The sequence below is a fragment of the Dasypus novemcinctus genome, chromosome 20 (genome assembly GCF_030445035.2).
Source record: "Dasypus novemcinctus isolate mDasNov1 chromosome 20, mDasNov1.1.hap2, whole genome shotgun sequence".
NCBI lineage: Eukaryota > Metazoa > Chordata > Mammalia > Cingulata > Dasypodidae > Dasypus > Dasypus novemcinctus.
The window spans coordinates 46,505,893-46,523,087 of NC_080692.1; the positions used below are offsets into that span (position 1 = coordinate 46,505,893).

General features: G+C 43.0%; 1 protein-coding gene across 1 annotated transcript in view; it reads left to right on the forward strand.

The window, feature by feature from the left end:
• The window catches only part of IRAG2 (inositol 1,4,5-triphosphate receptor associated 2), a 131,077-nt gene that overhangs the window by 51,368 nt on the left and 62,514 nt on the right, over window positions 1-17,195 (forward strand). The window contains exons 9-13 of the mRNA XM_023585047.2: window positions 9,428-9,505; window positions 12,653-12,709; window positions 13,909-13,968; window positions 14,062-14,126; window positions 14,840-14,939. Of these exons, the coding sequence (XP_023440815.2) occupies window positions 9,428-9,505; window positions 12,653-12,709; window positions 13,909-13,968; window positions 14,062-14,126; window positions 14,840-14,939 (360 nt within the window). The remainder of the gene's footprint in view (window positions 1-9,427; window positions 9,506-12,652; window positions 12,710-13,908; window positions 13,969-14,061; window positions 14,127-14,839; window positions 14,940-17,195) is intronic.

Consider the following 17,195-nt stretch of genomic DNA (forward strand, 5'->3'; position numbering starts at 1 on the left):
GCCCCCAAACAGGTGGTTTAGATAGCTCTGGGTGATTATTAACTTCCTGTAGCGTGAGCTGACTCCAGGAGTTCCTTACTCTGCCACCTCTTGCTAGTTTTCTTTGCATACTGTAAGTGTTTTTTATCCTCTCCGCCCCACCCCCCCACCCCCGGTGGCTTTTTGCATGCTGTCTGCTCTCTGTGTCCATTTGCTGTGCATTCTTCTGCATCATATTTATTTATTTTATTTCCCCTCTCCCCTTGTGGTTTGCTTGCTGTCTGCTCTCTCTGTCCATTTACTGTGTGCTCTTTTGTAGTTTTTTGTTTGTCTCCCTTTTTTGTTGAGTCACCTTGCTGAGTCGGCTTTCTGTGACGCCTGTGGGCCGGTGGGTCTCCACAGTGCTTGCAGACTGGGCAGCTCTCCAGGGCGTGCAGGCCAGCCTCCCTTCACAAGGAGGCCCTGAGACACAAACCCAGGGCCTCCCATATGGTTGATGGGGGCCCAACTGATTAAGCCACAGCTGTTTCACACATACCTTAAGTTTTGATAAGTTGTATTCTCATTTTCATTTGCCTCAATATATTTAATGATTTCACTTGTAATTTCTTCTTTGACTCATTAATTATTTAGGAGTGTGTCGTTTAGCCTTCACACATTTGCAAATTTATTTTTTTCCCATCTATTATTGATTTCCAGTTTCATTTCATTATGATCTGAGAAAGTGCTTTGTATAATTTCAGTATTTTTATATTTATTGAGAGCTGCATTCTGCCCTAACATGTGGTCTATACTGGAGAAAGATTCATGGGCACTTGAGAAGAATGTATAACCCATTGAGTTTGGATGCAGTGTTCAGTATATGTCTGTTAGGTCTAAACCATTTATCGTATTGTTCAAGTTCTCTGTTTTCCTGTTGATCTTCTGTCTAGTTCTATCTAATGATGTGAGTGGGATGTCGAAGTTTCCAACAATTATTGGAGAGATTTCTGTTTCTCTCTTCAGTTATGCCAGAGTTTGTCTCACGTATTTTGGGGCACTCTGGTTAGCTGCATAGACATTTATGACTGTTATTTTTTCCTGTTGGATTGTCTCTTTTATTAATATATAATGAGCTTCTTTGTCTCTTCTAACTTTTTGCATTTAAAGTCTGTTTTGTCTGGTGTTAGTATAGCTACCCCTGCTCTTTTTTGGTTACTATTTTTCTGGAGTTTCCTTTTCCAGCCTTTCAGTTGTAGCTGGTTTGTACCCCTGGTCTAAGCTGAGTTTCTTACAAGCAATATATGGATGACTCATGTTCTTTGTATCCATTCTGCTAGCCTGTATTTTTGATTGGAGAGTTTAATCCTTTCACATTAAATGATATTACTACAAATGCATTATTTACTTCCACCAATTTATTCTTTGGTTTTCATATGTCATATCATATTTTTATCTGTCTTTTTATTCTTAGTTACCCTTTCTGCTATTTTTTCTTCTATACTCTCCTCCAGGTCTCTCTCTTCTGTCTTTTTATTTCAGGTTCTAAGGCTTCCTTTAATATTTCTTGCAAAGGTGGATTCTTTTTTATGGACTCTCTTAGTTTCTGTTTATTTGTAAATAGTTTATACTCATCTTCATATTTGAAGGACAGGTTTGCTGGATAAAGAATTCTCAGTTGGTAGTTTTTTTCTTTCAGTATCCTAATTGTATCATACCACTGTCTTCTTGCCTCCAGGGTTTCTACTGAGAAATCCATCCTAAGTCTTACTGGGCATCCCTTGTGTGTGATGGTTTGCTTCTCTCTTGCTGCTCTGAGAATTTTCTATTTTTCTTTGACATTTGACATTCTGGATAGTATGTGTTTTGGAGTAGGTCTATTTGGATTTATTCTGATTGGATATTGTGTGCTTCTTGGACATGTAAGTTCATTTATTTCATGAAAGTTGGGACATTTTCAGCTACTATTTCCTCAAATACCCTTTCTGCTCTTTTCCTTTCTTTTCTCCTTCTGGAACTCCGATGACATATATGTTGTTGCATTTCATATTGTTATCGACTCTCTGAATGCCTGATCATTTTTTTTCATTCTTTTCTCCTTCTATTCTTTTCTCTCTTAATTTTAGCTTTTCTGTCTTTGGTATCATTTACTCTTTCTTCGTTCGCTTCGAGTCTGCTGTTGTAAGCCTTTAATGTGTTTCTGATCTCTGCTATTGTGTCTTTCATTCCCATGAGCTCTGTTACTTTTCTGTTGAGGAATTCAAATTCTTCTTTGTCTTGCTTGGTGTCTTCTTGATGTTGTCTATCTCTTTAGCCATATTGTCTTTCAACTCATTAATTCAGTTTTGGAAATTTGTGCACATCTTCCTGATTAGTTCTCTCAAATCCTGTGTCTCTTCTGGGGTTTTGATATATTCCTTTCCTTGGGCCATGTCATCTATTCTCTTAGTATGGCTCTTTGCTGATGTCTAGGCATCTGATTAGGATTAAGTTTATTCAGACGTTCAATTCCTTTCTCTTTTGCAGGGATTTACTGGTGGGAGGCTGTGTGTTACTGCTGCTTTTTGGTTCTTGGCTCAACCTGGATTGTTAGGATTCAACCTCCAAAACTGGGCTCTGGACCAAGTAATGAGTTGCAGACCTGCTTCCTAGGGCCTTGGGGAGGGAGGCTATAAAGGCTGGAAAAAGCCTCTCTTACTTTTAATTTTCTCATGTGCACTTCCTTGTTCTGCCAGCAGATGGCACTCTTTGGCAGCCCTCTCAGTTCAATACCTGGTGGGAGTGTCTTTGTTGCAGCACAGGCTAGATGAGTGTGATACAGCTTCCTGCATGGAGGCTAAGAGGCTTGTAATTCAAACTTTCTCAGAGGCAGTTCTCTAACCTCTGGCAGCCCATTCCTTTTTCCTGGGTAGGAAATATTTCCACTCCCCTTTGTGTCCTCAACAATCAGTCATGATTAGGAGAGAAAGGAGATTGGGAGGGTCATATATCTTTAGCCCTTTGCTGTCTTCCAAGGCAAACAATGGCAAGTCCCTGCCTGGTCCAGAAGGGCTCGTGGGATGTAATAGACCCAAATTTGTGGGTCAAAAGCTGAACCAGGGAAACGGACTTGGCCTAGTGGTTAGGGCGTCCGTCTACCACATGGGAAGGTCCATGGTTCAAACACCTGGCCTCCTTGACCCGTGTGGAGCTGGCCCATGCGCAATGCTGATGCGCGCAGGGAGTGCCCTGCCACGCAGGGGTGTCCCCTGCATAGGGGAGCCCCACGCGCTAGGAGTGCGCCTGTAAGGAGAGCCGCCCAGTGTGAAAGAAAGTGCAGCCTGCCCAGGAATGGTGCCGCCCACACTTCCCGTGCTGCTGATGACAACAGAAGCGGACAAAGAAACAAGACTGCAGCAAATAGACACAGAGAACAGACAACTGGGGGAGGGGGGGGAATTAAATAAATAAATCTTTAAAAAAAAAAAAAAAGCTGAACCAGACTTAGGCTGTGTCCCTCCCCTTTCCTGGGGAGGTATGTCCTCACCTATCAGTCCCGGCTAGAAGAGAGGGAGGTTGAGAGTGTTGTATTTCTCCAGTTCTGTGCCTGCTCCCAGGGCAAACCATGGTGTGGTCCAACCAAATTTGTGGGTCAGAAGCTGCATCAGCCTTAGGCTGTGTCCCTCTCTCTCCCCTTTTGGGGGTGGGGGTGCTGGTGGATCCCTGGAACCCCTTTTGTTTGTAGCTGCAGGTCCAGAGGCATGAGTATTCTCAAGTGTCTTTAGTATGGGGAAGGGTGCTGGCAGCAGCAGCTGCTGGTTTCAACTCACAGTTCTGTCATCATGATTCCCCTCCTTTGTCCCACTCTCCTCTGGGAGATGTCCAGCCTTCACCTGGTGTCCTAAACCATAGAAGATCTTTCCCAGGCTGTTTCAGCCTGTCTTCTAGCTATTTTTCCAAAGGAGAAGAGAGTCCTGTGTCTTTCTAGTCTGGCATCTTCCTAGAAGCTCTCACCATTTTTTGATAAAAACACTTAGAACACTAGGAATAGTTACAAGAGGCTGTTAGAGGAATGAACATGCAAGGCATGAAACTATGTAAATGAGGATGGCATGGAGGGATTTCATGAAAAGGAGAGAAGTTATTGAGTGCAGAAGCCTCTAATAAATGGAAATGGTGAAAATGGCTTATATGCTGCCAAAAAAAACACAAACAAACACTAGGAATAGAAGGAAAGTACTTGATAAAAGGGCATATATGAAAAGTCTAAAAACTTTACCTTTAATATCAGGAACAAGAGAAGGATGCCCACTGTTACTGTGATTATGCAGCATTGTATTGGAAGTTCTTGCTAGAGCAATTAGGCAAGAAAAAGAAATACGAGGTATCTAAACTGGAAAGGGAGAAGTAAAACTTTTCTTATTTGCAGATGATGTGGCCCTATATAAAGAAAATTCAGAAAATTCCACAACAGAGCTCCTAGAGCTAATAAGTGAATTCAGCAATATGCTGGGGTACAAGGTCAACACCCAAAAATCAATAGTGTTTCTATACAAAAGCAATGAACAATCAGAAGAAAATATCAAGAAAAAAATTCCATTCCCAATATCAACTAAAGGAAACAAATATTTAGGAATAAATTGAACCAAGGATGTACAGGAGTTGTGAAAACTGCAAAACATTGCTAAAACAAATTAAAGGTCTAAAGAAATGTAAGGATATTCTATGTTCATGGATTAGAAGACTATCTTTAAGATGTCAATATTACACAAAGCATTTATACATTCAGTGCAATCCCAATCAAAATTCCAACAACCTTCTTTTCTGAAATGGAAAAGCCAATATCAGATTTATAAGGAAGGGTAAGGAACCCTGAAAAGCTAAAGACATTTGAAAAAGAAGAATGAAGTTGGAGGATTCACACTTTCTGATCTTACAATTTATTATGAAGCCATAGAAATCAAATCAGCATGGTCTTAGCACAAGGACAGACATATAGATCAATGGAACAGAATTGAGAGCTCACAAATAAATCCTCTTATTTATGGCCAACTGATTTTTTGGTCTGTCCACCTTTTTAAAAATACACATATTTTTTATAAGACAAGTTGTGAACTTACAAAACAGTCATGCATAACACAATTCTATGGCCAACTGGTTTTTGACAAAGGGACAAATATCACTCAGCTGGGAAAGAATAGTCCCTTCAACAAATGGTGCTGGGAAAACTGGCTCTCCATTTGAGGAAAAAAAGAAGGGTCCTTGCTTCACACCATATACAAAAATCAACTCAAAATGGACCAAAGACCTAAATACAAGTACTAGAACTATCAATGTCCTGGAAGAAGACATAGGGAAACATCTTCAGGACCTTATATTAGGTAATTGTTTCTTAGACTTTATGCATAAAACACAAGCAACAAAAGAAAAAAATAAATGGGATCTCATTAAAATAAATAACTTTTTGTCCTCAAAAGGCTTTATCATGACAGTAAATAGACACAGTGGGAGGCAGTATTTGGAAAACGCATAGCTGATAAAGGTTTAATATCAAGTAATATGAAGAAATCCTTCAACTTACCAACAAAAAAGACAACATCATTTTTAAAATGGGGAAAAGACATGAGCAGACATCTCTCCAAAGAAGATACACAAATGACGAGAAAGCACACGAAAAGAGGCTCAACGTCATTAGCATCAGGGAAATGCAATTCAAAACCACAATGAGATAACATTTCACACCCATTAGAATGGCTACTATTTTTTAAAAATGGCAAATAATTAATATTCGAGAAGATGTGGAGAAATAGGAACAGTCATTGTGGATGACAATGTAAAATTGTGCAGCTGCTGTGGAAGACAGTTTGGCGGATCCTCAGAAAGCTAAGTGTAGAACTAACAAATAACCTGGGAACCCCAGTCCTAGCCATATTCCCCAAAGAACTGAAAACAGTGACTCAAGCAGATATTTGTTCATCAATGTTCATAGTGGTATTGTTCACAATTGCCAAAAGATGAAAACAATCCAAGTGTCCATCAACCAATGAACAGATAAATGAAATGTGATACATATAAACAATGGACTGTTACTCAACCATAAAAAGGAATGAAGTCCTGGTGCATGCAATAACGTAGCTGAACCTTGAAGACATCATGTTGAGTGAAATAAGCCCAACACAAAAGGATAAATATTATATAATTTCACTGACTTGAAACAATTAGAATAAGCAAACTCAAAGAATAAGAATCTAGAATATAGGTTACAAGGGGATGGGGTGAGGATAGAGGATGGGAAGTTAAGGCTTAAAATGTACCATGTTCCTATTTGGAATGATGGAAATGTTTTGGCAGTGGATGATGGTGATGGTAGCACAGCATTGTGAACCTATTAATAGCACTGAAATATATATCTAACTAGGTTTGTTGCCAGATTTTCTCTAGGTTCTTGGCTATGCTACAAAAAAGAATTTAAGAACACAGCAGTTCAGTTAGGCCAATAGTTTATTAAGAAAATGAGAAAACAGAAATGGGAGAAAATAACAGATTATGGGTCCCAGGTATGCTTGCAAGTTGGTTGCGGTGGAGAGAGGAAAAGGGCTAAAAAGGGCTAAAAGGGCTGATTTACAGACTCAAGTCCTCATTACAGATGACAATTCCCAGGTCTACTCGCATGCTGGTCCAGGCAGGGAGAGAAAGGTCATAACAGGCCGATTTAGCTTCTGTGCTGGCTTTTTAAACCATTAATTATTCCACCCCTTTGCTAATGTCGAGGGAGAAATCCCGGTTGTTTGCTGTTTTGATTGGTTACCCCATCCATCAGCTGCCCAGCAGGGAGGCCAGAGACAAGGCCCCTTGATAATATCAGGAGCTTCTCCTTGATCCCAGATGACATCCCATCCGAATGGGGTCCTCACAAACGTCTTCCGGCGGCCATCTTGTGGGGTCTCCGTGGCCACGTGTTTCACGGCCAGGTCCCAGATTCATCTTTTTATTCCCTAATCTATCCCGCCTCAGGTTCAAAAGGGAAAATGTTAGATTGTATAAATAATAATGGAATAAAATTTTAAAAATATCTTTGGAAATATATTACACAAACAGTGATCCCTAAGTTAAACCACAGACTTTAATTAATGGCACAACTATAAAAATGTGCTGTCATCAGTTGTAACAAATGTTCAGTGCCAAAGGCAAAGTGTCAGTGGTGGAATCATACGTGGGAGTGCTGTTTTTCATGCATGATTGTTTTACAAACCCCCATGCATTTAGGATGAGTGACTGGCATCAAAGGCTCATACCAAACCAATTTAGAATTGAGGTAGCAGAAAAGATTTAAAAACATTCATTATGAGATATCATTGCATGAATTGATTTTTGTTAGGAAATACCTATAGATGAAACTGCAAGGTAAGATTCCTTGAGAAGGTAAAAATCCTATGTCCTGTAGAGAGCAGCACTGCAATGGAATTCATCAGGAAACCTCTGGTATGCAGGTCCAGTTCTAATTGCTCAAGATACCAGCAGAAGCAAAGGACCCCACGTGGATATAACATGTTTGATGCAGAGAAAAGGAAAGCAGAACACAGCAGTGGGGCGGTGATGGACTTTGAAGGAGGTTAGTTAGGACACGCAGTGCTGAGAAGTGAGCCACACTTAACACTGGACAGGGGGTATGTCTGTGGGAAGAGGGGTGCAGGACAGCAAGCAGCAAGCGCAAGGCCGGGAGGCTGCAGCCCACCCCTCTGCTCGAGGCCGCACCCCGGGTAAGCGAGCAGCAGGGCGCCCCCGCCAAACTCTGCGCCTGATGGCAGCTGCTGCAGGGTTTTGAATGGAGGAGGGACATGAACTGATTTCTTTTTTAACAAGAACTCTGGCTGCTAGGTTTGTTGAAAAACAAAAAGCATAACCTTGCAAAATACCTAACAAGTCACTCCTGCCCCGGCTTCTGTGGATCAGCCTGTGAGGGCATGGCCTTGCAGGAGAGTATCAAATAAATAACTCCTGCCCCTATTTCTGTAAAACAGCCTGTGAAAACATGGCCTAGAAGGAAGATATCAAATAAGCGACTCTTCCCCCACCTCCCGGCTTCTGTAAATCAGCCTGCAACCTCACAGCTGCATTCTGCCTCTGTAACCCTCCTGTTTGCAAAATTTCACCTAGCAACGCATTTCCCAATGAGCAAAAGTTGTGCAGATCCCGCATAAAATCCTATATAATCCTATGAAAACAGAAAAACGGGGCTTAGAATGTGGAGATTGACTCTTCTCTGGGCCCGCACATAATAAAACTGTTCATCCATCTCTCTGGAGTGCCAGTTTCAGGTCTTTCTGCGGTTCAGAACTCCTGGATTTACTTCAGCAGGTTGACTAACAATCCAGGCTAGAGCAGACGGGCTTGGGCTGAAGCTAGGAAGTAGGCAGAGGTGCCCAGATCAGCAAATGCTTTAGAGTTTATCCACAGGTAGTTAATACATATTCATGAAATATTGTTCACTTGTCTCAGTGAAATAGGAAGCAAAGCCTTTCGCTGTAAGTTTGGTTGTTGGAGAAGGTATTGGAAGTTGGGGACAGAAGGTACAAAACAGTTATACAGGGTAGCTGTTGCCAAACTCTTTTTTGGAAAGGAGCAGATAGTAAATATTTTAGGCTTTGATGGCCAAGAGACCTTTGTTATGACTTCTTGACTGCCACTGTAGTAGGAAAGCAGCCACAGACATGAGCAAGTGAGCATGGTCGTGTTCTAATAAAATTTTATTTACAAACACAGGTGGTTTTGTTCCACAGCGAGGGCTGTAGTCTGCAGACCCATGAATTAGGCGAATGGCAGTGTGCGTGGACTAGCGATCTGTGATGTGGTCACCAGTCAACCTTGAGGTTAAGGGTCGTGAACTTAACGTGTGACCTGTCAGTTTGTGTTCTTTCTTTAACCATGCTTCTCTGATAGGGTGCTGGCATGGAGGAAGTGGCAAACTGAATTTTAAGCAAATACTAAGCATCAGGGGAGACGCAACAGAATCCAGGGGGTGTGGAATGGAATTATTCTAATGAGTGATCATGGACAAATTTAAGCTGAGTCAAGAGGTGCCTGAGTTGACAAGGAGGTTGAAGAGTAGTGAAAAGGTGGTAGGATCAGTGAAAGGCAGGCTCCAGCGGAAATAGAAGGCTCGTTAGTCCTGTTTGTTCAAGGAAGTGATTGGGAAAGAGGAGGTGGTGGTTGAAGAGTGGGATGCTTGAAATTAAGACAACGAAGGGGTCACAGTTCGAAGGTAGGACCATGCACGTGGGAAGCTTAGGTGGAGTGGGACGTAAAAGGGACCACTGAGGGTATTCTTGAATGTCACGTTTTTGGATAAAGTCTAAAGTTTTGTCACTTAGTATAAAATGAATACAAAAAATGTTAACGGTGAAAATATCACTTCCTAAAACAGCTTTTGGTTGTGATGTTCTATTTTTCCTGGTGCTAAATCCAAGAATGCTGTTTTCTTGTACATTAGAATACAAAGAACATCATGGATATAGATAGACTGGAAAAGAAGATTCAGGAGTTTTCTAAAACTGAGACAGTGCACCAAGTAAGCACTTCCCAAATTCTGGTAAAGTATTTTCTTCTGTTGAACAATATTACCCTATAAAGGTGTATATACTCATTGGCACAATAACCTTGGCTATGAATTCTAAAATTTATATTCTTTATAATTTATGAATTATGTAAAAAGCAGTTTCTAATATGTTTACCAGCTATTAATTGATATGTAATTCAAGTGCCATGAAAGTCACCAATTTAAAGTATACAAATCAGTGGTTTTTAGATATTCACAGTTATGCAACCAACTCCAAAATCAATTTGTAAATCATTTTCATCATCCCCAAAAGAAACACCAGACCCTGTAGCAGTTACCCCTCATTCCCTCCACTCGCCGTCACCTCACCCCTAGGCTGGGCAACCGCTAACCTGCTGTCCATCCCTGTAGGCTTGCTCATTCTGGGCTTTTCATATAAATGGATTCAGATAATACGTGGTCTTCTGCAATTGGTTTCTTTCATGTGATAGCACGTATCAGTACTTTTTTTCTTTTGTATTGCCAAATAATATTCCATCGTGTAGATATATCACATTGCATTTATCCATTTGTCAATTGATGGCTTTGCGTCGTTTCTGCTTTGGGCTATTATGGATAATGTTGCCGTGAACATTCGTGCACACATTTTTGCTAAACGTGTTTTCACTTCTTCTGGGTATACACTTAAGAGTGGACTTACTGGGTCACATAGTAACTCTATTGGTTAACCTTTTGAGAAATTGCCAAATGGATTTCCAAAGTGACTGTACCATTTTACATTCCACAAGCAATGTAAAAGGGTTCCAGTTTCTCCACATCATTGCCAACCCTTGTCTCTGTTTATCCTTTTTATTATAGTGCAGCATCTACTTTAGCACCTTTTGTTTTTATAGGTCTCTAAAGAAAGATTCAGATATTGTATCTTATTCTTCTTTTTTAAAATTAACTTTTCATTGCATTAACATACGTGCAACTCAAAATTTCACTTTCAAGTGTACAATTCATTTTCATTAATTACACTCACAATATTGTGCTACCATTACCCCAACTTTTTCATCATCTCAGACAGAAATTCTGCACCCATGAAGTAATAATTTCCTTTCTCTGCACCCTCACCTCAGCCCCATGGCAAACTATACTATCTTTCTCTAGACGTTTGCTTCTTCCACGTACTTCATATAAGCAAAGTAATACAATACTTGTGTTTTGGGTCTGACTTATTTAACTCAATATGGTATCTTCAAAATTTATGTTGTGGCATGCATCAGAACTTCATTCCTCTTTACAGCTGAATAATATCCCAGTGTATATATAAACCACATTTTTTTTTTTTTATCTTTCATCTCTTGATGGACATGGGTTGTTTCCCTTTTTTGGCAATTGTGAAAAATGTTGCTATAATCATTGGTGTACAAATAGCTGTTCAAGTCCCTGCTTTCATTTCTTTTGGGTATATACCAAGGGGTGGAATTGGTGGGCCATATGGTAATTCTGTTTTCAACTTTCTGAGAAATCACAAAACCGATTTCCACAGTAGCTGTACCATTTTACAATGCCATCCAAGCAATGTACAAAGGTTCTAGTTCTCTGCATCCTCGCCAACACGTATTATTTTATTCTATTTTTTAAAAAATATCACCCATCCTACTGGGTATGAAGTGGCATTTCATTGTGGTTTTAATTTTCATTTCCCTGGTGACCAATGATGTTGAGCATATATTCATGAGCTTATTGGTCATTTGTATATCTTCTTGGGAGAAAAGTCCATTCAAGTCCTTGGCCCATTTTTATATTGAATTATTTACCTTTTGTTGTTGAGTTGTAGCAGTTCTTTATATATTCTGGATATTAAAACCTTATCAGAATATGGTATCAATTATTTTTCCCATTATGAAGATTACCTTTTCATTTTCTTGGTAGTATCCTTTGACATATAGAAGTTTTAAAATATTGCTGAGGTCCATTTTATCTATTTTTTCTTTTGTTACTCATGCTTTTGTTGTCATATCTAAGAAATCACTACTAAATCCAAGGTTTTGAAGGTTTCCCATATGTTTTTTTCTAAGAGTCTTGAGGTTTTAACTCTTATGTTTAGGTCCTTGATCCACTTAGAATTCATTTTTGTATATTGTGTGAGGGAGGGGCCCAACTCCATCCTTTTGTAAGTGGATACCCAGTTTTCCCAGCACCGTTTGTTGAAGAGATCATTCTTTTCCCAATTAATGTACTTAATCTGTCTAAATTTCATGTCTATCTGTGACTTTTTCAAGTCTTCTAGCAAAGATCCAACAGTTATACTCAGACATCAAATTTTATTTTACATCAGGAACGACCATCTTTAGGAAACACACTGTGATAAACTAGTAGAAAGGACCAGAAGACATGGGCTCAAGTCCTGTCTTCTCTACAAAGCTTTTTAATTTCAAACAACTAGTCAACCTCTTTAGATATCAATTTTCTCATCTGCTAAAAGGGTATGATATTTCCTACTTACTTCCCAAGTCTCTTGGGAACTCAGCTGAGATAGTTAGGAGAAAATGCCATTAGAATTTAAAGGGATATCAAATTATGATTATGATGATTACCTACTTCTGACTATTTGCTTATTTTTCCAGGTTCTCAATTTACTTATTTATCAATTACATTTAGAAGTATATGTCAACAAGTTTGCCTTCAGTTTGAATAAGACTGATATATGCTTCATATTTTTGTGAAAAGAAGTCTCGAATGTTTTTGAAATATCTTTTTAAAGGAAAGTCTTCTATATGTCCATATGGCAGCTATGCTCAAGCCTATCTAGATTTAAATTTTCACCAAAAAAGCAAAGGTTCTTATTATATTCCTCTTGTTATATAAAGTGTGGGATGGTGGGACGGCACATGGCTAGAGCTTAGACTCCCATTCTAGGCTCAGCCCTGCCGCTTCCCAGGGTGTGACGGTGGGTGGGTCATGACAGCGGTGCTTCCTCCAGTAAAGTGAGGGTAGGACCTACCTTGGGGGTCCTCGTGAGGATGCATGTGAAAGTTCCTTGTAATGTGAAAAATATGCATGCGTTAAAGGTGCTTCAGAAACATGTCTGCCTTTGTGGCATGATTCTCCTGCACTATTCCTCACCAAAACAGTGCCCCAGTGGCCTCCCCTAAATGTGTTTCTTTTCAGATGCAGTTACACACATATGAGAACACACTGCTTAATAAAGATGCAAGTTTGCAGAAGGTTGGTACCGTCCCTCCTCAGGAAGGCTTGAGGGATTGGCTCGATCTTTCCAAATCATAGAGGAGATGGTCATTTGTATAGCTTCACCCTTATTAAAACACCGGATTAGAATATTTTGTCACATCACTTCCCTTTACAGTACTTCATAAAAATGTTTGGAGTGAAGACTACTGGCTTCTTCCCATCTGGAACACTCTTTAAACGCATCGTCTCTAAATTCTTATGGCGTACGTCCATTGATGCCACAAATATCAGTGTGGCGGTTGACCAGTCACCAGCTAGATGATGGTGCTGCAGTTTTAATTCATAACTGCACCAATGAGGGTGCATCCATTCATTTTAGGGTAGAAGAAGAAGATATCCTTAAGTTATGTGCTACCTAGTCTGTGAAGGGGTGAGGGGGAGAGCGGGAGAGAGACAATCCTTCTCTCTATCCTGTCTTCTGTGACCACAGCCTGTCTGCTAACAAAGACACAGAGATGCTGGCCAGGGAGCTGCAGGGACAGAAAGGACACAGCATAGGTTAGTAAATGTCCATGCTCCAACGCAGGAAAGTGAAGGGAAGCAAGGTTTGTCACTCTCCTTTTCCTCTCCCTGCAAATGAGGAAGTTTCAGAGGAGACACTCAAGGCCTGGTGGCGTGGACTGGGATCCTGTACCACCCACGTCAGGACAGCCCCTCGAGCCCCTGGCCTTTCTAGCACTTTCCACTCCTGCCCAGCACTCATTCAGCCTTGGCTGGGCACGAGCCATGTGACAGCCACAGAGCTCTCACACGGATGAGACGATAACTCACACGTCCCATCCGCTGGCTGTGGAGCTGAGGCATAGCTTGAACTAGATAAAATCAGAAGCCTTAATTTTCAGGTAAAGGGCTGGTTGTTTTTCTTAAATTCATCATGATGATGATTATAGTTTTGACTGGGGCTTAACAATCACCTTTCCAGGGATTGAGTTCATCTGGTCAACACCAAACATAAATGGCCTCAGCTGGATAGAGCTAGCTTGCTGTTCTCTTACTGCTTATGTAATTTTAATCACACATACCCTCAGCTAAGTTTTCAAATAGTGAGACTGGTAGAAGATCTCATGACAACTGGGCAGGCAGAGTTCTTCTCGGGCTCAGACCGATACGGTCTAATAAATATCATTTGGTGGCCCTATTCATATCTGCTGTTAATTCTCTCTTCTACTTTTCAGAAAGATTTAAGTATAGAAGAACTTAAGTCAACCATCACAGAATATGGAAGCATTATAGAGGTATACCAGAATTGCAAGGTGGGGGTTGTTAAATGTAAATGTCAATTTCCTGCTAGAGTAACATATACAGCCTGACCTTGGATGTGATTCCAGAATTTACGAGAGGATAAAAGCAAGCTGGCTGATCAGTTACAGCACTTACAGCAGGAACTCATCGTGTGAGTATAGAACAACCCCTCACTTATTTTCTTCTGTATCGTTGCATGTGATATTTTCTCTACTTTCCTCCATGAGAAGTGTTTTAAGAGTTTTCCCTGACCCTCCCTTGCTTTTTCGTTACCATGAGACAGAGTAAGCCTTTTGTGTGCATACATAATACATTGTCCTTGCCACGTTCCTCACGCACATCATCCTACATTAAAAGTGTTTGATTCTGGGGTGTGTGATGCACTAGTCCAGGAGTCCACAGGAGCCACTCAGATACCAAAACTGAGGAGAGCCTGTGGGAAGGTGCACACGTCTGTGTTGTGTGAGTGGCAAACGGGAGAAGTGCAGAACCCAGCTGGAGGCACAGGGGCCAAGCCACCATGCTCCAGCCAATTGCTGCCACGATCTACAGACCCAGGGTGGTCCCATCTTCTGCATTTTTGAAGAGAAGCCCAGCGAAATTTTCTAATTTTTAACTGTTGTGCCCATTCTTCAGAAACAAAAGTGTGACCCAATTTTTTGAGCAATCCAGATTCACCAGTCCGTGCAGCTCCTAGAGGACAGAGACCATCTCTTATTTCTCTGTGTTCCTAAGCACACTGGGCTATCCTTGGTGCGAGGGGTGCTTGGGATCGTTTGGTGACACAGGAGCACTCTTCTGGTGACTTAACATGAGGTCGAGGCACGCCTAACTAAACGGGACTGTTGTCTCTGTGCTTTCAAGACGAGGGATCCAGGTGAATGTCGGTGGGGAGCGACATAGTACCGGCCCTGCTGGAGGAAAATCTTTGCTTTGTGAACTTGCTCTTGCAGCATCTGCAGAGGTAGGTAATTGTCACTGGATGGAAAGTTTAACAAATGATCGCCGTATGGGATAGCTTACTATGAGTGAAGTTCCAAAGCTTGCTGAAAACTTCCTGTGACATTTTGAGTGAATCTGCTGATAGTTCTTAGAATTCAAGTTCAAAGTCTCTTAGCCTGGGAGAAAGGACCTTTTCCAAGTTAGGGCTAAAACCTACAAGCACAGAAATGTGGGAGTGTGTGCTCCACACATTGGAATTTAGGCATCTTTATGTTCTGGATTTTTTTTTTTAAGGTGCTGGGGATTGAACTCCGGACCTCGTATGTGAGAACCCAGTGTCCAACCACCGAGCACATCGGGTCCCCTGAGTTGATTTTTTCATATGTTTGCTTGTTGTTTGTTTTTGTTTTTAGGAGGCACTGGGGACCGAACCCAGGACCTCCCGTGTGGGAAGCAGGCGCTCAACTGCTTGAGCCACATCTGCTCCCATGTTCTGTTCTTGATCTTTTTAGGACGGAACACCTGCACCGATTCCCAGACTGGGGACCTGAAGGTAGCAGTGGAGATTCATGAGCTAACTCGTAGCATTTCCCCAAACCCCCAAAGTAAAACGTATTTAACAAAAATAAGAATGCCCAGAAACAACATTATTTTATTTGCTTTAGGATAAAATTTTAGCAACTTACTTTAATGATACTGATTACTACCTTATGAACAGAAACTAAAGGCTTTCTGTTTTTTGTTCATTTTAAAATGGCAAAGGAATGATGACTTTTTATAAAATCACAGGTTGTTTGGTAGACTATTCACAATGCAGGAGAAAACAATCCAACTCTCACATGTGGGATGGAAAGATGAAAAGGTCCCTGCTCTATTTCTGCCCCTTTGTGCTTACCGGTTTTGTGCTTGCTCTATTAGAAGGCGCTTTTAGAGCACACTGCCTTCTTTTCCCTCTGATGGCCTCCCCGTTGCAGTGACGATGGCCCGGTTAGAGTCCTCCATGCCCAGCTGCGAGAGGGCCTCGGTAGGAGAGGAAGGGTGTCTTTGGGGCACATGTCGGTGAATTGCTCCTGCCAGGGACGCAGGAATAACACGTGTCACCTGCGCCTGACACCGTTCGGGCAGCCTGGACGCCCTGCCGAGGCTCTGCCTTCCTGGTGTTTTCTTTCAAATCCGCGGCATTTTGCTGGGTCTCTGAAACCAAGCGCCACTGCCGGGCTGAGCGCAACTGTGGCAGCCCTGCCGTGGGGGGGTGTGTTTAGCCTTTGCCCTCCAAGGCAGTGGCAGGATCGGGTGCCAGCCTGCAGAGCTCTGTGCTTCGGAATGGCGATTCTCGGCTGCAGGGCTCTGGTTCCAAAAATGGTCCATCCGTGGAGCGGTCGCTACACGGTGTCCTGGGAACGCAGGCTAGGGCACAACCGAAGCCTGCCGCAAATGACCACCCTGTACTTAGCACAAAAGGGCAGGGGAAGGGTTTCATCGCGGCCGGTGGCCAGGGAGGCCAGCTGCTCAGGCTGGCGCTGGTGGGGGGTGGCCGCGTGTGCCCCGCTCTGCGCCCAGGGGGAGAGACTGCCGGGTGCTGAGGCTGAGTATTTATCCCCCCAGAGGGCTGGGCCGCCCCTGAGAATTCCTGCCCTTCCATTAGACCTGGCCTCTCCCAGGACTGGACCCAAACAGTGCTGTGCAACAGAGGAGGTGGGGCAGGCAAGGGGCAGGTGGCTGCTGGGTGGGTGGCTGCTGGTCAGGTGGCTGCTGAGTAGGTGGCCCCTGGGCGGGTGGCCCTTGGGCAGGTGGATACTGGGGAGGTGGCCCCTGGGGGGGGGGGTGGCCCTTGTGCAGGTGGACACTGGGCAGGTGGTCGTTGGGCAGGTGGCCCCTGGGCGGGTGACTCTGGGCAGGTGGACACTGGGCAGGTGGCCCCCGGGTGGGTGGCTGCTGGGCAGGTGGCCCCTGGGGGGTGGCCCTTGGGCAGGTGGACCCTGGGCAGATGGCCCCTGGGTGGGTGGCCACTGGGCAGGTGGCCCCTGGGGTGTGGCCCTTGTACAGGTGGACACTGGACAGGTGGTCGTTGGGCAGGTGGCCCCTGGGTGGGTGGCCCTGTGCAGGTGGCCCTTGTGCAGGTGGCCCTGTGCAGGTGGCCGCGACTCCCCCGCAGCCCCCGTGCTCCCTCGGCAGCAGCAGCCCCGCCCGCGGTGGTTTGCAGGTGGCGCCTCCGGGCCCCCGGGGAGGGTCGGGAACCCCGGCAGCCGTGGCGCCCTGGGGAGGGGGAGCAGGCCCG